The 24,150-nt window shown below is 40.4% G+C and overlaps 1 protein-coding gene across 1 annotated transcript; it reads right to left on the bottom strand.

Annotated features, from left to right (window-relative positions):
* Positions 1 to 1,213: 1,213 nt before the first annotated feature.
* On the bottom strand, positions 1,214 to 23,020 carry LOC117510756 (phospholipid phosphatase 1-like). Its single transcript, XM_034170593.1, has 6 exons — positions 22,652 to 23,020; positions 20,391 to 20,542; positions 19,966 to 20,246; positions 5,611 to 5,668; positions 1,690 to 1,866; positions 1,214 to 1,536 (listed from the first exon to the last, which is right to left on the bottom strand). The coding sequence occupies exons 1-6, from the start codon at positions 22,707 to 22,709 to the stop codon at positions 1,414 to 1,416; spliced, it is 849 nt and encodes a 282-aa protein (XP_034026484.1). The 5' UTR covers positions 22,710 to 23,020; the 3' UTR covers positions 1,214 to 1,413.
* Positions 23,021 to 24,150: the final 1,130 nt, after the last annotated feature.

Genomic DNA, 24,150 nt, shown 5'->3' on the forward strand with positions numbered 1-24,150 from the left:
TAAGCCTTAGCGAAAAGGAAAGTTTTAAGCCTAATCTTAAAAGTAGAGAGGGTATCTGTCTCCCTGATCTGAATTGGGAGCTGGTTCCACAGGAGAGGAGCCTGAAAGCTGAAGGCTTTCAAATATAAACACTTTTGGTTTTGCTCCCATTTTGTATGAGATGAACTCAAAGATCTAAAACTTTTTCCACATACACAATACCATTTCCCTCAAATATTGTTCACAAACCAGTCGAAATCTGTGATAGTGAGCACTTCTCCTTTGCTGAGATAATCCATCCCACCTCACAGGTGTGCCATACCAAGATGCTGATTAGACACCATGATTAGTGCACAGGTGTGCCTTAGACTGTCCACAATAAAAGGCCACTCTGAAAGGTGCAGTTTTGTTTTATTGGGGGGGGGGGATACCAGTCAGTATCTGGTGTGACCACCATTTGCCTCATGCAGTGCAACACATCTCCTTCGCATCATCCGTGAAGAGAACACCTCTCCAACGTGCCAAACGCCAGCGAATGTGAGCATTTGCCCACTCAAGTCGGTTACGACGACGAACTAGAGTCAGGCCGAGACCCCAATGAGGATGACAAGCATGCAGATGAGCTTCCCTGAGACGGTTTCTGACAGTTTGTGCAGAAATTCTTTGGTTATGCAAACCAATTGTTTCAGCAGCTGTCCAAGTGGCTGGTCTCAGACGATCTTGGAGGTGAACATGCTGGATGTGGAGGTCCTGGGCTGGTGTGGTTACACGTGGTCTGCGGTTGTGAGGCTGGTTGGATGTACTGCCAAATTCTCTGAAACGCCTTTGGAGACGGCTTATGGTAGAGACATGAACATTCAATACACGAGCAACAGCTCTGGTTGACATTCCTGCTGTCAGCATGCCAACTGCACGCTCCCTCAAATCTTGCGACATCTGTGGCATTGTGCTGTGTGATAAAACTGCACCTTTCAGAGTGGCCTTTTATTGTGGGCAGTCTAAGGCACACCTGTGCACCAATCATGGTGTCTAATCAGCATCTTGATATGGCACACCTGTGAGGTGGGATGGATTATCTCAGCAAAGGAGAAGTGCTCACTATCACAGATTTAGACTGGTTTGTGAACAATATTTGAGGGAAATGGTGATAGTGTGTATGTGGAAAACGTTTTAGATCTTTGAGTTCATCTCATACAAAATGGGAGTATCAACACTACAACAGCACAATATCTGTTTTAGTGTTGTGCACTTAGAAGTGTGACGACCACATAACATTAGCAGCTCAAGCATGCAGGCTGCAGTGATGACTTTGGGGTGCACCGCGGTGAAGAAACAGAATCAATCAGCACTTAATAGCAAAACCGTCTGAGTTCACTGATGCGCTGGTCAGAAATCTTTGGTCTTCTTTGTGGTCTGATAACACATAGCTCAGCTTCAGTCGGTGCTGCCATAGTGGTTCCCGTTGGAAGGGTTTTCCTGTAAACTGGTGTGCGAAGCTTCGTCCTGTGACACCACTGCATCAACTGGCTGTGCAAAGAAGTTGGCCACCAAGAAAACCTGCAGAATACATTGCAAGACAACCAAATTAAAATACATTTATTTAAAGAGCAGCAATACATTTCTAAACAGTCATGACTTTATTTGATTGTGTAACTGATCAATAATGCAATAGATAATTTACAGCATTAGTAGGCTTTAGATCAAACGTACTGTGAGAATAGCGACTATAGCTCCCTGCAGGAGGCCCGTGAACACATCACTCCAGTGGTGTTTGTAATCAGACACCCGGGACAGCCCCACGTACAGAGCTGCTAAAATCAGAAAGAACTGGATGGTGGGACGCAAAAGCCTCGCCCATCGTGACCTCAACCTTGCGTGGATGTACAGCTGCAGTAAAGAAAAGGATTAAAGAGACTCACTTCAGAGTACTAGAGTTTATCACAACCTACAGCACATGTAACAACTGAATTTGATAATGTGTCTGCTGCAAATTCAGACAACACACCCCCAAAAAACAGAAATGCTTTGCAAAGTTTTCTCAACACAAAGGAAGTACTCACAACACAAACAGATGTTTCTGCCCAGAGTACTTTAACTGATTTATACCCTTCAGTGCATTGCCAATGCATAAATTGTGAAAATATAGCTAATGTAAGAGTAAATCATAAATAAAGTAAATAAATAAATAGGTAGGGGAGGTGATGGTCTAGTGGTTAAGGTCTTGGGCTTGACACCAGAAGATGCTCGGTTCAAATCCCAGCCTGACTGGAAAATCACTAAGGGCCTTTGGGCAAGGTCTTTAATCCCCTGTTGCTCCCGGTCTGTAGTGAGTGCCTTGTATGGCAGCACTCTGACATCTTAGTGAATGTGAGGCATTATTGTAAAGTGCTTTAAGTGTCTGATGCAGATGGAAAAGCGCTATATAAATGCAGTCCATGTACCATTTACCATTTAAACTCTGCTAACAGATTTCTGCTATGTGCTGGACGGTCTGTCAGCTAAAGTCCTCTGGGCAGAAACCGTCTGTTTGTCTTCTACTTCTATTGTAGAAGTAGCTACAGTGGTATGTAAAAGTTTGGGCACCCCTGATGATTTCCATGATTTTCCTTTATAAATCATTAGTTGTTTGGATCAACAATTTCAGTTAAATATATCATATAGCAGACAACCACAGTGATGTTTGAGAAGTAAAATGAAGTTTATAGGATTTACAGAAAGTGTGTTCTTTAAACAAAATTAGGCAGGTGCATAAATTTGGGCACCCCAACAGAAAAAATACATCAATATTTAATAGATCCTCCTTTTGCAGAAATAACAGCCTCTAAATGCGTCCTATAACTTCCACTGAGAGTCTGGATTCCGGTTGAATGTATTTTGGACCATTCTTCTTTACAAAACATCTCAGGTTTGTTGGTTTCTGACAATGGACAGCACGCTTAAAATCACACCACAGATTTTCAATAATATTCAGGTCTGGGGACTGAGATGGCCATTCCAGAATGTTGTACTTGTTCCTCTGCATGAATGCCTTAGTAGATTTTGAGCAGTGTTTAGGGTCGTCTTGTTGAAAGATCCAGTCCCACAGTAACTTCAACTTTGTCACTGATTCATGAACATTGTTCTCAAGAATCTGCTGATATTGACTGGAATCCATGTGAGCCTCAACTTTACAAAATTCCCAGGACCTACACTGGCCACACAGCCCCAGAGCATGATGGAACCACCTCCAAATTTTACTGTAGGTAGCAAGTGTTTTTCTTGGAATGCTGTGTTCTTTTTCAGCTATGCATACTATCTTATTATGTCCAAATAACTAAATTTTAGTTCATCAGTCCACAGCTCCTTATTCCAAAATGAAGCTGGTTTGTCCAAATGTGCTTTAGCATACCTCAAGCATGTGGCGTGTACGCAGAAAAGGCTTCCTTGCACACGCTGTTTGATGAACATTTTCCTCTACTTGCACCCATCTTGTGTGTTTTTTAAGAGCTGACGTAACATGTGAATTTCTCCTCTGTGAGATCAATAAAGTTTATCTTTATCTTTCCTCTGCATTACTCTCTCTTCCAGCATCTCCTTGTGCAAAGTGTGCTGTATAGTTGAACAATGCACAGAGACACTATCTGCAGCAAAATCGTGTTGTAGGTCTTTAGAGCAGGTTTGTGGGTTGACTATGACTATTATCACCATCCTTCTCTTCAGCTTATGAGATTTTTCTTGGCCTGCCACTTCGGGCCTTAACTAGTACTGTGCCTGCGGTCTTCCATTTCCTCACTATGTTCCTCACAGTGGAAACTGACAGCTGAAATCTCTGAGATAGCTTTTTTTATCCTTCCCCTAAACCATGATGTTGAACAAGCTTTATTTTCAGGTCATTTGAGAGTTGTTTAGAGGGTCCCATGTGGCCACTCATTTGAAGAGATGCAAAGAGGGGAAACATTTGCAAATGGCCACCTTAAATACCCTTTCTCATGATTGGATTCACCTGTGTAAGGAGGTCAAGGGTCAATGAGCTTACCAAACCAATTTTGTGTTCCAATAATTAGTGCTAAATGTATTCAAATCAATAAAATGACAAGGGTGCCCAAATTTATGCACCTGTATAATTTTGTTTAAATAATTATTGCACACTTTCTGTAAATACTAGAAACTTCATTTCACTTCTCAAATATCAGTGTGTTCATCTGCTATATGATATGTTTAACTGAAATTTCTGATCCAGACAACCAATGATTAAAAAAGGAAAATCATGAAAATCATCAGGGGTGCCCAAACTTTTGCATACAACTGTATTGTAGCTTTTTGCAGGGCATCGTTGCTTCAGGTGCATTGTGTGAATTTGCAGCAGATATATTATCAATTTAAACTGCAGGTTATATTTGTGTTCTCCCTGTTTGCAAGCATTTTTCTTTTGTCAGTTTGAAAGACCTGTTTTGATGCAACTACCTGTTGCTGAATTGATGTTTGGATTTCTAAGTGTTGGCTCTTTCTGCTGCTGTTGTCTTTACTTAAAAGTGTTGTGGCCCTTATCAGCTAAAGTAGTACTATATTATAGCATATCACAATCAAAGGCGGCAAATGTTGAATACAATCCTGTAGCTCAGACTGTCAATTTTAAATAAATGGCAACTACATCAAAAATAGCAGTTTATCAGCCAATTGTCTAATTTCCTTCAGTCCCTTAAAGAAGCACAAATGTGCTATAATTCTGACATCGTTTAATCACTTTCAAAGTAATTACACTCAGAGGTGTTAGTCTGAAATACAAGTTCTTGTTCGTGATTTGCTTTCAAGTTCATGCTGCTTTAATGGACAGCTAAAAGAGCAAAAGTTTTGCCAATTTCAAAATATTACATATGGACCTATCTTACACATAATTCCTATGTATTGAGGCGGATGTTGAGAGTGACTGTAAAGGCATTATCTTGTGAAATCAGCCACTGACATTCAAGTATGAAGCAGACGCACACAAGGCCTTGTTTAGACTGCCAGTAAAAATCTCACTGATGAGCATATCTGATTTCAATCTGATTCCCTGATGCAAGTCTGAACACTGGCATGAAATCTGTTTTTCCAAATACACTTCAAGCCTCATTCATTGGTAGTTTGAAATGCGATTCCCATCACTTTTTCCAAATCCGTTTTAGTTTGAAGAACTGTTTTGTCACATCTGTGACTTTTCACACCACATGCATTTTATTCCAAGTGCACGTGTGTATGTGTGTGTGCGCGCACACGTTTTTTTCGTAATTGCTTTTTTGTCTGATCAAACTCTCACCCGACAACACACCTCGTGTCATTTTATAATATATATGCATAAACGTAAAAATATAAATTATATAAATATGATATAATATAAACACACCCGGTTTGAGTCAGAGCTCTGTAGCTGCAACATGACTGTTTACATAACTGTGACTTTCATTGCAGATTAGACGAAAGATGATGACTGCAGCACCGACACACAAATCAAAACCAGTCACTTGTTAGAATATGAACAGTCACTCAGTAAGATCAGATTTGGATCAGATATGCAATAAATCCAATTTGAACTTGCAGTCTGAACAAAGTATAACCATTGTTTCTAACATTTTATTTTTGGTATGAATACTGAAATATAAAGTATGTACTTACTACAAGAAACACCATGCAGTACATAGAGAAGGATGAATGACCAGAGTAGAAGGACACTCTACAAAACATAAACAGATACTAAATAACAGTGACGAGTTGCTTAGGGTCGTATCTCACTGGGCTGTGACAGCCTGCGAATGCCAATTACGAGGGAAATTACTTGATTTCACACAACGTTCTCTGGGTGGTGCTCTTCCCTTGCTTCACTTGCAGGGCGTCGCCAGCGTTATACCTGGACTTTTCAAAGTTGACGAAGCAACAAGGCTCCTTCCAGTATGCTCCCAGAGCCATCGCTGGAGTTGTGCGAACGTCTGAATGTACTCGCTGCGACTCCTAACATAAGAGATTCATGAGGGAACTGTGGAGGGCTGGGCCACACACACGAGCTGCAGAGGAGCATGCAACAATAGCGGGGATGATCGGAGTGGAACAGCCACTTCTGGACCTGGCTGAGCTGCTGCCAGCCTGGCCACAATTATGGGACATCAGGACATCTGGACTTATGCATTTAATGTTTTTTTTTTATTGAGGCACACAATTCTGCAGGAGTGGAGCACAGCACGGTGTCTGCCTTCCTCTCTCTGACTGTCTCTCTCCCTCTCCCACTCTCTGTCTCTCTCTGAGGACATGCAGTGGGAGTTCTTTGATGTGCTTGTTGTGAGGGACACATGAACAGGGAGGAAATAATGACAGCACACGTTCATTAAAGGCACACACTGCTCAATTTCAGGTCCAACAGCGTTCGTAGGTGTCTTTAAACCACAAAAATATTTCTGCTTAATGCCTGCTGTGGAAATGTGATGTTATACTGTATGTCCATCAGAGCCAAAATGTAGGAGGACGTATCTGTGCCAAAAATCAATGTGCAGACCCACCTTTGATCTGCTGTGGACACCCCGAGTGAAAAAAACAAGGGAACAGCCGAATGGACGTCCAACTTTATTGCAGAACAAATCAAATCAAAGGAAGCACACATCTGAATCGTTGCTGGACATCAATGAGTTACAAAGAAAAGGCTGGTCCAGTGCGTGAACAATTGCTGTACGTGGATCTCGGAACAGAGGACAAAAGGATCATATAAGCAGTGGATTATATACTGGGCATGGAAGATAGGACAGGAGGTTGAGCAGGGACATCATTCTGCAAATTGGTGAGTGCGCTGTGTGCTTTATTGCTGTTATTTTTTATTATTATTTCATTATTATTAGTTTTATTTTGTCATTATTGGGAACAGTGGGGAAATTTACACAGTCTATTCACATAGATAGTAGCAGGATAATAAGAGCTGAGCACTTTGTGTGCACACATCACTCGTGTTCAGCTGCAAGTGGCCACTTCAGTGAGATACCAACTGTGACAGTGTCGCTCGTTTGCATGTTTGGTCACTAATTCATGTCTCCAACTGCTCTCCAACAGTCGCATCCAGTGAGCTAGGACCCTTAGTAATGGCAGTGTAAATGTGTGACAATCTGAGGCTTTTGAAAAACCTAGTCATGTAACGTGGAAAATGCAGTAAGTGAATGAATCCAAACCATCCAGTTTAACACAATAAGTCAAAAACAATAAATGGTATCATCTTGCCAATGACCCAAATAAAGCTGCATACAAAGAGGCAGAACTGATTAAACTTTGCTGAACTCTTATGCACCGAATCAACCCAAAAGCCAACTTTGTTTTACTTGTATAATAAACTATAGACCTGTCTGCCACCTGCTGAACACTGCCAACTGGTGGACATGTCTAGACATTTTTCAGGGAATAATCTTACTGTTACATGCATGACTGTGACTTAGTGTGCATGTAGGCTGACAATACCTTGTTTTTCACTTTATTTCATTCCCACGGATCTGGACTTGTTGCACGTAATAATGAAGACACTATCGCGGAGTATCCATTGTCTGATTATTAAGTGCATCCGGACAGGGTTGGGTTTTAGACCAAAACCAGTTTTAGCTAGTTTAGTGAGTTGAAAACTGGTAAAAAGTGCCGAAAACTGATAAACCCCTGGTATACACTTCATCGGTGAGTACATGGCATTTAAATGTAAGCCCTGGTAAAAACTTACATTTAAATGTCATATACTCACTATATACTCTGTATCTGATGTACTACCATCTACAGTATTGTCAGGTTTCAGCCCGGATCTGGGGTTTGGAGTCCATTTTCGCCTCTTTTCTCTTACTCACCTTCTGCTCCAGCTTTGATTTACTAGTTATTTTATTTTCACCGTGTGTTAATTCCCTGTTCTATTTTGCTTTGTCACTTTGTTTCTTTGTTACTTTTATTCTTTGGCCATTGTTCAGTTCTGTTCTAGTTTTGTTTTGTAAGTTTGTGTGTTCACTATTGATCATTAGTTTATCACTTGTTTATTTTGCTTTTCTCATTTGTGTTATGAGTTATAAGTTAATGTCTGGTTTTGTTTTCTGTTATCATGTAGTCTCTGCTTTACTTAATGTTTGTTTTCCTTGTCAGTTCCAGATTCGTTGTGCTTTAGTGTTTATTTTCTTATTGCTCTCTCTCTCTCTGATCTGTTCTTATGTAGTTTTCTTTAATACTTATTAGCTGATGGTTGCTTTTTAGTTCTCATGTTCAGTTCCTAGTTATTATTATTCCACCCTCGCTTTCTGTTTGCTGCTTGTGCTCAGTTTTCCCTCAACTCAGTTTTTTGTGTTCACTCTCATGCCCATCTGATTATGTTCTCACCTCATCACTGCACCTATCTCGTGTCTTTGTCTCTCACCTTCATGCTGTCTGCTTTGTGTTTTCCTTCACTCACTCTCTTGGCACCTGTTCACATATCTCTGTCTTTTCATCACATCACCTTGTGTTGTCCTCCCTATCTTGCACCATGTATCATCTTGGATTCACCCAGCCACACCCCCTTCTAAAAACTTCTCCCCCACACATGCAGCTTGTTTTCCAATCACCTGCTGTTCTATTTAAGTCGTTGCGTTCACATCCTCACTGCTAGTTCGTTGCACTTCACCGTCTTTGTCCCAGCTCTGTTTTTGCCTTTGCCTGATTGCCAGCCTGTGTTTGACCCTGCTTCGTTTTTTGGACCTAGCCTTTGTCTTGCCCTCTGATCACTGTGACACTGTGTATTTATGAACTTTGCTTGTTGAATGACCACACCCCAACCTATCGATTGTCTGTACCGTTGCCACGCCAACTGCCTATCTGTGTACTGTACCTTAATCAGTGATTTTCTTGGATAAAGCCTTTTTATTATATACCTGTGTCCGTGAGACCTGCATTTTTGTCCAGCCACCCAGTGTTTGCAGTCATGACAAGTATGCCTTTTACAGGCTATTTATCATGTGGAAAAACATTAGGCCTGTGGCAAAGTATGGAGAATTTGTGTAATGGGGACGGGGCAAATTGGCAAAATATTAATAACATGCAAATTGATTGATAACACTTGTTTTAGAATGTTTTATTAAACCCTTTTTCATCAAAATCTTGCAACCACATCATAATAAGAAACATTCCATTCTGATTTGCTGCTCGTATTATTTCTAAGAAATCACCAATTGAGGATAACAGCACTAAATACTCAAGGTGTGTGACAGCAGATGTGTGTGCTCTACATAACCAAATGAAAACGTTTTTTGTTGAAAAATTTGCCCATGTTTGTATCTACATCACAGGATCACACCACTTCTGAAGTAAGTGTCAGAGTCAAAATCAAAAACCAATCTGGCTTTGACGCACTCAAAGAGAGATGAGTTTTTGCCACGTCTTTTGAAGTAGGTGTGAGATTTGAGTTCACTTAAAGCACTTGGTGTTACAATCCCTGATATGCCAGCGCTTTTTTTGATAACATCAACAGCCTCTTGATGGGGTGGCTTTCAAATGACCATGCTGTTATAGACCAATGCAACACATCGTCAGTTATGTACTCCGGCTTCACTGGGTGTTTTGACTGTTTATTACAATACACCCTCAGCCAAGACTGGCCCACTGCAACCCGATCAGACCAGGGCGTGTGTCACATGGTGATAAAAATGACACTGTATGGGCTGTCATTTGGCAGCCCGCGTCCCTCCACTTCATCGGACCCGGTGCCACGAGGGGGCGATGCCCCCTCACGTCATCCACCCCGCCCCCTCGGATGTGAGAGTTATCAAAAAAATACACTCAACAAAAATATAAACGCAACACTTTTGGTTTTGCTCCCATTTTGTATGAGATGAACTCAAAGATCTAAAACTTTTTCCACATACACAATATCACCATTTCCCTCAAATATTGTTCACAAACCAGTCTAAATCTGTGATAGTGAGCACTTCTCCTTTGCTGAGATAATCCATCCCACCTCACAGGTGTGCCATATCAAGATGCTGATTAGACACCATGATTAGTGCACAGGTGTGCCTTAGACTGTCCACAATAAAAGGCCACTCTGAAAGGTGCAGTTTTATCACACAGCACAATGCCACAGATGTCGCAAGATTTGAGGGAGCGTGCAATTGGCATGCTGACAGCAGGAATGTCAACCAGAGCTGTTGCTCGTGTATTGAATGTTCATTTCTCTACCATAAGCCATCTCCAAAGGCGTTTCAAAGAATTTGGCAGTACATCCAACCAGCCTCACAACCGCAGACCATGTGTAACCACACCAGCCCAGGACGTCCACATCCAGCATGTTCACCTCCAAGATCGTCTGAGACCAGCCACTCGGACAGCTGCTGAAACAATCGGTTTGCATAACCAAAGAATTTCTGCACAAACTGTCAGAAACCGTCTCAGGGAAGCTCATCTGCATGCTCGTCGTCCTCATCGGGGTCTCGACCTGACTCCAGTTCGTCGTTGTAAGCGACTTCAGTGGGCAAATGCTCACATTCGCTGGCGTTTTGCACGTTGGAGAGGTGTTCTCTTCACAGATGAATCCCGGTTCACACTGTCCAGGGCAGATGGCAGACAGCGTGTGTGGCGTCGTGTGGGTGAGCGGTTTTCTGATGTCAGTGTTGTGGATCGAGTGGCCCATGGTGGCGGTGGGGTTATGGTACGGGCAGGCGTCTGTTATGGACGAAGAACACAGGTGCATTTTATTGATGGCATTTTGAATGCACAGAGATACCGTGACAAGATCCTGAGGCCCATTGTTGTGCCAACATCCAAGAACATCACCTCATGTTGCAGCAGGATAATGCACGGCCCCATGTTGCAAGGATCTGTACACAATTCTTGGAAGCTGAAAATGTCCCAGTTCTTGCATGGCCGGCATACTCACCGGACATGTCACCCATTGAGCATGTTTGGGATGCTCTGGACCGGCGTATACGACAGCGTGTACCAGTTCCTGCCAATTCGCACAGCCATTGAAGAGGAGTGGACCAACATTCCACAGGCCACAATTGACAACCTGATCAACTCTGTGCGAAGGAGATGTGTTGCACTGCATGAGGCAAATGGTGGTCACACCAGATACTGACTGGTATCCCCCCCCAATAAAACAAAACTGCACCTTTCAGAGTGGCCTTTTATTGTGGGCAGTCTAAGGCACACCTGTGCACTAATCATGGTGTCTAATCAGCATCTTGATATGGCACACCTGTGAGGTGGGATGGATTATCTCAGCAAAGGAGAAGTGCTCACTATCACAGATTTAGACTGGTTTGTGAACAATATTTGAGGGAAATGGTGATATTGTGTATGTGGAAAAAGTTTTAGATCTTTGAGTTCATCTCATACAAAATGGGAGCAAAACCAAAAGTGTTGCATTTATATTTTTGTTGAGTGTAAATAAAAAAGAAAGAAAAAGAAATAGTGGAAAATATAGCAAAATATTAGTTATTCAATAATATCACATATTTAACAAATAAACCAAATTAACTAAAGTAATTAATTTTAAAACAAACGGATATGGCGTGTGTCTGTGTTCAAGCGATTTGATAGGTTGAAGGGCCTTTCACACTGAATACTTCAGGCCAATCCGTCAACGTGTCCCAATCCGTCGACGCATCCGACGCATGACGTCAGATGCGTCGCTTCAGAAGCGGCAAGGGGGCGGAGATTGCCACATCACACTCTGGCCGTTTCCACAACCTGAAAAAAGTTCAGCGATCGCCATCTTGAATTTGGGTCGCCTGAACCACAAAAAAGCTTTAAAAACAGCAGAACGATTCTCCCATGACCCTGCTGGGAGAAGCTTTTTTTCAGCTACTTTTCGGAGTGACGCCGACCGAGGGAGGACTGACGACTTGGTGGGATATTGATCGAACCGCGACAGCGGGCCGACCCGCACAGAGAAGCCGGCCTTCAGGCATCATCACTGCACATACCGAGGCAGGCAGCCGGGGGGATGGAGCTAACCCGCTCAGTCCGAAATCTCCCACTTTTTGGATATATGCGAAGTCCCAGTTTGCCCAACGGAGTTTAGTTCTGCAGCTTTATTGAGGTGAGAATAATGTAAAAATAAAACGTGATGTTTACTGAACTGCTGTGAAGGTTTAATGATCGGCTAACGTTAGCTTAGCCTTTTAGCACAGCTGATCTGAGTGCACGCTTTAATTTCTAAATGATTCAGTCTTTTTTATTTTTCCAAATAAAGCTACAGCTTTTTTCAGACACCACAAAAGCTCAACTTTAAATAACTTGTTTTTTCTGGCGTTTGTTTTTTTTTTTCCCATTATTTTTTCTCCCTCAGCCCCAACCAGTCCCAGCAGAAGACTGCCCCTCCCTGAGCCTGGTTCTGCTGGAGGTTTCTTCCTGTTAAAAGGGAATTTTTCCTTCCCACTGTAGCCAAGTGCTTGCTCACAGGGGGTCGTTTTGACCGTTGGGGTTTTACATAATTATTGTATGGCCTTGCCTTACAATATAAAGCGCCTTGGGGCAACTGTTTGTTGTGATTTGGCGCTATATAAAAAAATTGATTGATTGATTGATTGATTGATTTTTTTCACGTTTTTTTTCCTTTTTTTTATATATAAACTGTTTAGTGTTTCTTTATATTTAAATAAATATTTTTATTTGTCCCAATCAGGAACATTTGCTGTGCAGACAACCAAACTTCCATTGATGAGCTGAACACCACGAAGTCCAGTCGAAAGAAAACATCTCTGCTCTTCAAAATAGGACAAAAGTGTCTTCAGCAACACCACCAGAGGTCAAAGCTGCAGAAAAGACCTTCATCTGGTCCCGAGAATCCAGCATAACATCACCTGCTTCTAAATGAAAGGCTCTTTGAACAGCAACTATTTTATTATTTTTTAAAAAGCTGTTTCATTTTATATTTTAACAATAAATGAACGGATCATTAAAAATGTCCACGAAATCAAAGTCAAAAGACATTTGCACAGGTAGAAGCTCTCCACTTATTGTGCTCAAATTCATATTTTAGAAATGACTCTGTCCTGATAACAACATTAAAGGCAATTACATATTTTGGTGAAATTACAAGTTGAAATGACTATTAAAAAAAATCATCATGAGGTTTATGTCACAGAAATCCTACTTTACAATCACACTGCAGTCATTACCTCCGCCAAGGAGGTTATGTTTTCGGTCGCGTTTGTTTGTCTGTCTGTCAGCAGGATAACTCAAAAAGTTTTGAACAGATTTTGATGAAATTTTGTGGAGTGGTTGGAAATGACAAGAGGAACAAGTGATTAAATTTTAGTGGTGATGCTAACGCGTTAGCATGTCTATGGCATTTTCAATGTTAAAAGTTAGCATTAAGCAGTTGCAGCTCTCATCAAGTTCGGGTGCATTTGTTTTCAAATTGTAATATTTCTTAAATTTATTTTTGTTTATATATTAATAATCTAATGATTATTATATACAATTTTAGAGAAAGAGACAAAAAGAAATAGATCACTGTGCCAAGGAGGGAATCTCTTTAGGGTCAGTGATCCTATGGCTTTGTTTAGAGAAGTGTTTCATAAATGTTAAAAAAATTCATATATTTGCAGTTTAGTTGAATAATAAATTGAATTTTGTCTCTTTTTTGTTTTTGTCTATAAGCACATGCAATATCAATATCAGTGCTCAGATGACAGTAGCTTCTGGGAAAGGTGCAAGTTGCAATAAACTGTGATGCTAAGAGCTAAGGATACATGCTATCCAGTCACAGCAGATGAAACTTTTTTTACTACTGAGCAAACATCATTGTTACACTTTTTTAGGTTCAATGATTCCACGGCGTGTAGATGTTCTGGCGTCAGTGACCCCATGGCCTTGGCGGAGGTTTGCACTCTCTGAGTGCTTCTAGTTGTTAAATTATTTCCTGTTGCATTTATAATAATGTGTATTGTATTTATTTACAGTGTTTTTCTGGTTGAAATGAGATATAAATAAACTACAAGACTGAAAAAAAATGTATAAATTTCCATGTTATTTTGTCTAAAAATAAATGTCCTTATGTTAAACAAAAAATTATCTAATCTGAAATAACAGGTGGCTTTAATTTACAGATGAAAGGTTTCTAAAGAACCATTTATTGATTTAGTTAGCTATTTTAATTACAAGTGTTCTAAACTTTTTTTTAACAGTAATCAGAAATTCTGAGGTAACAAACAACAACAAAAAAGATTTTGAAGGATTTTTCTTCAGAAAACTGCTTCATAAATGAGCAGTCCTGTGACACGTATGTTTTGCACAGATCAGTGATTTCTGCACAAATCCATTTTGTAGAGATCAGTGGTTTCTACACCGATCCGTTTTGTAGAGATGAGTGGTTTTCTGCCACTCGTCTTCCATGTTTTGGCCCGACGCGTCGTTCCTAGTGGACAATGCAAAGGTACGTCACAGCTCAGAGCATCGAAAGTTGGATTGGATTGAACTTTGACTGCGTCAGCCTGCCAACAAGCGGCAATGCACGCTCCCGTCAGAAGCTCCCGTCGGTTTAGCTCGGCTTTTGACGCAGCGCATCTAAAAAGCAACGCATCTCATTGAAAATAATGCTTTTTAGACCGATTTTTGACACATCTGACGTATTCAGTGTGAAAGGCCCTTGAGAGTTGCACTTGTCAGTGGGGCAGAGGGCAAGGATCCAGAGTCCACTGAGGTAGGCTATCATCCAGTTTCCACACAGACTTTTATGTTAAGATATGGACTTTTATGGTAAGATAAAAGTTATGTATTGTTGTAAATATATCTACATGAAAGGTTTATCTTTGACCCGTTGTGTGACTGTCATGCCCAATTGCGCTGTGTTTGCGCTTGTGATGGAGGGCTGTATGTGGGGTTAATCTACTGTCTTGTGTCGTTTCTCAGATCAGTTGTTGGTTTGGTTTTGTGGTATGCAGGAGATCACTTGACCGAGGGTCTATACATTCAAATAATAATTTAAAAAAAAATACTGTCATCACTCTTTACTCCTACTCAGTCTCTTACAATGGTGTAGCCTAAATACACAAGCTTTCCAGGAGCGCACCCAATTCATTACGCACGCTCAGAGGCTCGTCCCCTCCGGTGCGCACTTTTTTTTGGAGGGGGGGAGGAGCGACCCCACCCCCTGTGATGAACTCATTGTCCCCTTAATATTTTTTTTCTGGCGCCAGGCCTGCACTTCGTTCAGTGATGGTGGCCATGGGCGGAGCCAGGGGGAGCTAGGGGGCGCCTGAGCTCCCCCTGGATTTGTCATAGCACCCCAAGAAAATAATTCCTCCTTTATTATTTTAATTTCATCCCATGTTTTTAACTTCTTCTATACAATCTTTTTCTTTGTCATTTTCAAAAATTGGTCCATTCAAGAAATATCTCCATTCTCACAGATCCAGTGAAACCGCTTGAAAATGCTGTAGTACACATGCCAGGCCTGTATGTAGCGCTGTAACGCTTCTACAAAAAATAAAGAAGACGACGTGGAGCTAATCAATTTAGCAACAAAAGCTAAAACTTTAGAAGCCGGCTCATGGATTAAATAAAGTCTTTTAATCTGATCTGTTGCCAGAATTCATCATCACAGATGAAAACTGTTCACCACATGACACCCTTGTTGTGGAAGATGACGTGTGGAAATGTATTAATTCATTATGATGGAAGTTACTTGTTAGGGGGAAGGGGCATTTTTTTTGTTTGTTTGTTTTGTTTTTTTGTTTGTTTTTTTTTTTTAAGTTTTTAAAGAAGCCCCTCAGCGTCTTTCTGCTCTGCTCTCGTGAGTTTCTCAGACTGTGTTGGAGGACGCCAGCACTTTGCTCCACCACCACCAATTAGAAAAAAATAAATGATGATAATAATAATAATAATAATAATAATAATAATAATAATAATATGTTAAATTACACAGTAAAATTACATTGTTAACAACATGTTACAGAGGTAGGGTGATGACATCATCCTTTCAGTTTTCCACAGTAAGACACTTCTGGCATTTTCAGATTTATGTGATTAGATAAACATTTCACTCATAAAAAAAATAAACATCAACAGAACTGACTGGTTCCCACAAAATGAGTGTAACGTGATGTTCAATGACATCGCATTCAACAATGTCATGATAGTAATTCTAAGTTTTATTTATAATGCACCTTTCATTAATAAAAATCTCAAAGTGCTACAGAAAAAAACAAGGATAAATAAGAGAATAAAAACAGAACATCTCAAGATAAAACCAAAATAAAATAATAAAATAGAATAAAAAGACTAAGATGCAGATTCAAATTATTGAGACCTGTCTAAACAGGTCTGTCTCAAGGCTTTTTTAAAAGCTTCCACAGTTTGTGGAGACCTCTGATGGTCAAGAAGGGAGTTCCAAATATGAGGGGCAGCTGAACAGAAGGCCCTGGTCTGAAGCTTGGTGCTAGGGAGACAGAGAAGACTAGTGTTGTATGAACGGAGGGAACGGGGGGATGTGTGAGGGGTGAGGAGGTCTTTGAGGTATGTGGGGGCATTGCCATGGATGCACTGGTGGGTGATGAAAGCAATCTTAAAATGGATTCTGTAGGTGATGGGTAGCCAGTGAAGGTTATGGAATATAGGTGTAATGTTTTCCTGTTTACATACTCTATCAGAGTTCTAGCTGCACTGTTTTGAATGTATTGGAGCCTTTGAAGATTTTTTCTCAGAGATCCCAAAGAGCAGGGAGTTACAGTAGTCAAGCCTAGAGGAGATAAAGGCATGGAAGAGTTTTTCAGCATCAATCATGATGTTGTACTGCAGTGAGTGTAGTTTCAAGTTGCTGAAATGGTTCAGTTTTTGCTGCCCAAATATCCATGAGTGGAATTGGAAAGAAGTGAAGTCTGTGTCGCCTAAAGAACTACCTGAGGAACAGCAGTAGACACAGACAAACCAGTGAGCCGGTGTCACTCCTGGCAATTAACCCTCAGAGAACACGGCCTCTGGACAGCAACCAAATCATTGATGCTTTTTGCTCTTAACCACAACAGGCGCAGTGTGCTGTTATGAAGCTATCAATGGTGGGTGAAATTTTTTTTTCTCTGCCTGCTGTTGGCATTTTTTCACTGAGGCTATAGACTACATGTGTAGGTCTGTGGATATTTGTATTGAACAGTAGCCTAGGTTTGTGTGTGTGATTTTGGTCATTCTGTATGTCATCTGTGACTGCCGCAGATCAGAATGTGGCTATGTGTATGCATGCCCGTGAAAGTGGCAGAGGTTTAGCAGAGAGCTGTCTTGACACGTGAGCATGCCAAACTCCCCCATAGCACCTGCAGAAAAAAATCTCTGGAGCCACCAATGGTGATGGCAAGTTCTTTAATGACCTTCTGCTGGGCCTGCCCTCTAATTCCCACTTCCTTGAGAAGCCTTGTGGTGGACCTTGCCTCAAATCCCCTGCAGCCCACACTTATAGAAAAGGCTTTTGGACAATTTAATAAACTTTTCCACAATTATAGTTTGTCACATTATGTTATTTCCACATAGCAGAGGTGGGGACCAAGCAGTTAAGTAGACTTGTTTCTAGTGTGGAAGATTCCCAGTTCAAGGCCACCCCTACCCATTCTCCATGTGAAGTGGAGTTGTATCAGGAAGGGCATTCGGCATAAAAGTTGTGCCAAATGAACATGCAAATCCACTTTGGATCTGCTGTGGTGACTCCAACTGAAAACAAGGGATCAGCCAAAGGGACTTACTATCTTGTTCCCACATACTGGCAAAACCTGTCTAAAGTCTGTTTTCGCCAAGATGGTTTTTGCCAGGTTTTAACTGTGCCAGACTCCAGAGATGGCTGGAGTCTGGTTCCTCCAAGCTTCACACTGTTAAGACTTCTACGCTCAAAAAAACAACATGGGTGTTGTTGGTTTTTATGTTACATGAACGTAAGTCTAACATGTAGCTTCTACGATATAAAATCAAGTTTTATAGATGAACACATTCAAATCATGTAGTTTAACATAACATGCAACAAATTAAAATTTAATTTGCTCAGTGAACATAATAAAATTCTGGAAAGTCTTTCCACCCAAGTAAAATACATTAATGTAGCCAGAAACAATTTTGCTGAGTCACCTAAATGTAATTTGTTGGGTCAACATGATGAATTTGTGTTACTGTTACTTAATTACCGTGGGTCAGGCCAACTAGATTTGTAAGGATAAATGTAACAAAAAACCAGTAAGTCCCTTTGGCTGCTCCCTTGTTTGCACTCAGGGTCGCCACAGCAAATCCAAGGTGGATCTGTATAAATTGTGCTGATCCAACACAGCAAAGTTAAGTTGACATGTAACTGTACTATTTTAAAAGAAGTTGTAACTACTTACAGGGCAGACGTGGTGGCCAAGTGGTTAGTGTACTTGGTTTCAGTACGAAAGGTTCTCGGTTCAAACCTCACCCCTGCCACATTTCTCCATGTAATGTGGAGTTGCATCAGGAAGGGCATCCACCATGAAATTTGTGCCAATTCAACATGCAGACCTACCTCAGATTTACTATGGAGACCCCAAACGCAAACAAGGGAGAAGCTGAAGGGACTTACTTTTCATTTTTGTTACATTTACCCTTACAAATCTAGTTGGCCTAAACCATGGTAATTAGGTAACAGTAATGCAAATGCATCATGTTGACCCAACAAATTTACATTTCGGTCACTCAGCAAAATTGTTTCTGGCTAAGTTAACGTATTTTACTTGGGTGAAAATACTTGACATAATTTTTTTATGTTCACTGAGCAAGTTTTTTTGTGTGTGTGTGTATAGTCGGTGTAAATTTACAGCTCCTCCTTTATTCACTAACTGAGATATTCAAGGCAGGAAACCCAGTTCCTTGATTCATCTGTCCATGTCATCAAACAGATGTAAACAAGAGTTCAAAACAGCAGGTAGTGTTAAAAAAAAACCAATACTTTCAGAAGCAGAATCCAGCCTCAACCTCAAATAAGTGATTGGCGCTGCCCAGTCAAATACACTAGACATGTGCCATTTCTCCTAAATTGGTTCTCTCTGGAAAAGCCCATGGAGCTCTTATGATTGGGGAGCTATCTCACTGGAGGAACGAAGGCTACAAGCAACACAACCTGAATTTCAGTCTTTGAACATCACTGCTTGGCCTAACCTGGCCCAACGTGTGCATCTAGAGAAGCTGGCTGTACCCAGGGAAGCCAAATTCACCTGTATACCTATGAATGCAACCACAAGGATACAAGGATCTCTGTGCTGCTTGTGAAAGCAAGGGATGTTCCTACAATATTCTGCCTAATGAACTTGGCTGCTGTCGATTTATTGTCAAGCGGACTGTTATACAAACAAAATCGTCTTCTGAAGGCTCTTCAGAGTGAAGTGGAATCAGCATCAACCTGAATCTGGCAACATGGAAGAAGTGACTGCCCAAAAATATCATGAAACAGCTCCATCCCAACCACTTATGTCACCTCCAGCTGGCCATCATCCAGCATCTCGTGTCCCAACCCTAACATGGACTTGGGAGTAGGAGGTGAAACTCAAATATTCTAGCATTCCCACTGATGGCAGGTATGCCATTAAAAGTTGCAGTTGTATGTCCCAACCTTTGATTACGGTTTGGATAACTTTGATGCACCACATGAATACAAAAACCATTGTTTTGATCATTTACATACCTGTCTGCTACCTGATCATGTCTGGGCTTGTTGCAGAGAATATGCTTATTATCACATGTATGATGGTAATTAGGAGCAGGTGTGGTCAAAGTTGCATGTAGCTTCAAATTAGTTTGTCAGTTTCTTTCATTTCCAAACCCTAGCTCTGATGAACACCAAGGCAGCCACTGTGTATGGTGCAAGGGAAATTAAATTACAACACTCACATAGTGGCACAATCTCATGCATTATCTAATTTAAAAAGTTTGAGGACTTGATTTCCGGTAAACAAACTTAGATTTTCATTATTGTTTTACCATATACTACCAAAAATTCAGAAATAAAATCAAAAGCTCAAGCTGAAAATGGCTAGAATCAGTTTGCCATTACCAATACCTTACCTTGACTCTTCAACTAGAAACTTGTCTCCAGTGCAGGTGAAGTTCTCTATATAGCCCCCAGCTTTGCAGTTAATTTGATCCCAGACTGGTTTGCACACAGCCAGGAAGTTTGGTCGCAGGCGGCCAATGGAGTACTTGGCGATGTCAGTCAGAGACTGACTGACAGCAGCTCCGAACAAGTAGCTTCCCACAACTTTGTAGATACATGACACATAGTAGCTCCCCATAGATTGGTGCTTTATTTGAGACATGTAGACGGAAAGGCACTCACCACAAATGATCTGTCGGCGCAAAGAAGTAACACTGAACACCTGTATTGAGCACCTTGAACACATGCAAACTTTCAACATGGCAAACACAACCTTCAATATTCTTCTGCAGTTAAGGTTAGTGAATTTATGGAGGAAAAAGGGCGGTTGACTTGCAACAATCAGTGTGAAGGGGATCATGACTTCACCCAGCAGCTGGTAGGAGATGGTGTCATCTCTGAGAGGGTATCTGATCGATTCGTCATCACAGAAGAAGCCTCGTTTGAATGGGTTGTGTTGAAGTGTCAGAATAAAAAATGGAAGTCCCACTGGTAGACATGAAAATTTGGTGCAGACACATTAAAAAAAGAAAGCGAAAACTTCATGTCAGATTTTGGTTTTACTTGTAAAACATATTATAGCATACAAAGACAGGAAAACATCAATCATTTTGGCAACTAGCAAATATACAACTAACACTGAGGAACTATCACATCTTATTACACAAGATTACAATTGTATGATTTAGCAACTGCAATACGATAATTTACCCCCTCCCTGCCCCTCCCTACTTGAAAAATAACTATTACCAATATTTTTTTCAGAACTGACATATAAGGGTCTCATTTAGCTGCAGGTCCAGTCAGGTTTGGCACCATGTGCTCGTGCAATACATCACAGCATTCCTCACAGAACCACCTTGAGTCCTGGATGGCAGCTACCCAAGCAGATAACTAGTCCATCCCCAAGTAGCCATCTATCTGTTGCAGCCAGATGACCAATGACCATCCCCTTGGCCTTTGCCAGTTTCTGGAGTCCTGAGCACTTAGACACCTGCACTCTGGATGGTGCTCAGAGAAATGCACCACATGGCTGATATGTTGTAGCTGACGTTCCCTCATAACACAAGTATATTCCTCATTTAAGTCTCCAGAAGTAGCTGTTCCTTTGACACAAAATCATTCCAGTATCAAATAATCCTCCAAAGAGAGCTCGATGCAAAGGAAATTTAATTAGGACACTCATGCAACAGCACAATCTCTTGCATTATCTAATTTAAAACGTCTGAGGCCTTCATTGCCAGTAACAAAAGCAACCAAGAACGCCCGTAGATATGTCAGATGTTTAGTTTAAATAATACAGTGAATTCTTGGTTACAATAGTCGTAGTCTTTTGTCTCCTCTCCTCTCAAAATCCACAGTCTTTTCAGAATGTTGCAAACTGGGAGGAAATGGCAAATAAAATTGTTGTTGAAGCTCACTTATGCAATGTCACATTCAAGATTTGGCACTTATGGGTTTGGTCTAAATGGGTTTTCTCAAACAAGGCCGATTCCACTGCACTCTTTATAAATTGTGGTGGTGGTGCAATGGTTGTATGACATATTTAATTATGTTACAAATTTTAAGTGTTTGATCTGTATAATCTGCATAATACAACACAGTTGACAGTTAACTAATAATATGTCTGAGCAATGATCCAGAGCTTAGCACAGTATAAAAGAAATCATCATCAAGAAAATAAAAATGTAGAATTAAAGTGCCTGCTTTGTTATTATCATCCAGGTGCATGCAAAAATTATATACAGTATTATAGATAAATTATAGCTTGGTTACTGTACAAGCAGATGTCGAGCCGACCAAACAGCAGTGACTAAAGTGACTGAAGAGATGATTCAGAGGAAAGAGTTTGTCTGAACCACTCTCCCATTTTTTAATATAACGGGCATCAGACTGGGAAATGACTTTACCCAACAGTGTGAGTATTTGCCAGCACGGATGTTCCAGCTGGATGTTTCTGATTTTATCGCTTATTAATATTTCTCTTTTTTTCATGCACCAGTCTGTCAAAACGTCACACATTCTCGATAAATGTTATGAGGTAAATGTTATGATAATGTTATGATAATGTTATGAGGTGCGGCTTAAAACTTCTCAATCACCTCTCATATGTGCACCTGTCAGATGTGCTGACAGGGGTAGAGTTAGTCACAGTAAGATTAAAAAAAAAAAAAACCCTGTCACGAAAATTTGACGCATTTCGTGATGGGAGCATGAAAAAACTCATAAGACTGGGTTGTAAATATTTGGTATTATAGTTTTTGAGCTCGTGGTAAGCCCTGCAGTACTTTATTTATGTGGTAATACTGCATTCCACACACTGAGTAAATACAGGTTTCTCTGGAGAGGAAACGCACCCGTACACGCACGCACGCACACACACACACACACACACACACACACACACACACACACACACACACACACACACACACGAGTAACGTTTTTACTTCATTGGTTCCTCAAACTTTCACATGAGGAGGTAAACGGATGTTAACACATTATTTGCTTAAACAGGTCTTTAAACAGTCTCTTTTTCCTTGGAAAACATTTATTCTTTACAAATATACAATATACAGAAATAATCAGAATACATACCGAGGATAAGACATGTAACATCCAGAAGGATGAGTAATATCCTTGTACTTTCGAACATCTTGCGTCCTGTTTGTCTTTACAAAATAATAACTATAATTCAAAAATAGTCCGGTTGTGACAATTCTGATGTTTTTCGGACAAAAAGAGACGCAGTTTATCTGCCGCACATTTCTCATGTAACTCGGCGCAGTTCAAGAAAACGTTTGAAAACAACGCAACTAAACTTCTAACTATATCTAAGCTAACAGCAGCAGACGTTTAATTGACCTTTCATTCATTTCATCGGGTTTTAAAGTTTAATAAGGCGTCCTCAGACATACCGGTAAAGAACGGGCGATCGGTGCGATTACTGCTGCCTTCATTGACACTCGGACAAAAGGAACTCCACATCCAGAACCACCAGTAATGAGCTGTTCATTTGTGACGTTGATTGGGGGCGGAGATACCAAGAAAGAGAGATATTTTCATTTGTAACACAACTAAAAGGTGTATCCTTTGATTCATTTCACTTTTTAAAGATAAAACAATTAAATATCATCTTAGAGCTGTTTATATTGAGAAATACAAACAGTAATTTTGAGATTGCAAATATACATCTTAAAAGTTTGTGTGATTGTGTTTGTGAAAAGTATATGGAGTCATGAGGACAAGGGACAGATGTGTTTGGTGATGCCTTTACGGTGCCCCTGGTACTTCCTGTTTTACCCAGAAGTCAACGGTTTCTAGATAAGCTCAGATGCATTCTGAGCATCCAGAACAGTAATTTTAATGTTTTGAGAAGACCATAAAGTGGACACCATTTAACTTATGCAATTTGAAACTGTGGATATAAGTACTTTATTCTGAGAATAGCCAGCATTGATTTTATTAACATCCTGGTGTAAATAAGGTATCACCACATGTGTAGAACTCAAAAAGAATGATAGGTTGAGCTTTCATTAAAAAAACAACTGCAATGTGGTAAAATACATTCATAAATATGAAAGAACAGGCTCTTATTAACTATCGCATACTGTATTTTTTTTCTCAAGATTTGTTTTTGCATTAGTTTGAAAAAACAACAGATCATAAGTTTAGGATAAATTACTTATCATGAATTTAATTTTCAAAGTGGCACTAATGACAACACTCATACTGAATATAATTTCGCTTGCATAGACTGATTTTGGAGATCAAGCAATAATTGCAGATGGGCTTTCTGAGGTCCCAGATAGCTTTTCTGATTTCCTTTTCTAACTTTCAGAATTTAGTAAATTAGCATATGGTCTATTGATACTTATGTGTAGACACTAGTCCCTAGAGGCAACTATTTTTGGTTTCAAATCTTGGCAAATGCAGTCCCAGAAAATTCCGAATGTGACAAACAAGAAACAGGTGTTGCAAACAAGTCAATGTTGCTAAAAATACAAACTTGCAGAAACAAAGATACTATTCTGACATGGTTTGCACATAAGACTGACATAGCATGTTTCAAGTACACACATATATGTCAGAAGGTG

The sequence above is a fragment of the Thalassophryne amazonica genome, chromosome 5, assembly GCF_902500255.1.
Source record: "Thalassophryne amazonica chromosome 5, fThaAma1.1, whole genome shotgun sequence".
NCBI classification, from domain to species: Eukaryota; Metazoa; Chordata; class Actinopteri; order Batrachoidiformes; family Batrachoididae; genus Thalassophryne; species Thalassophryne amazonica.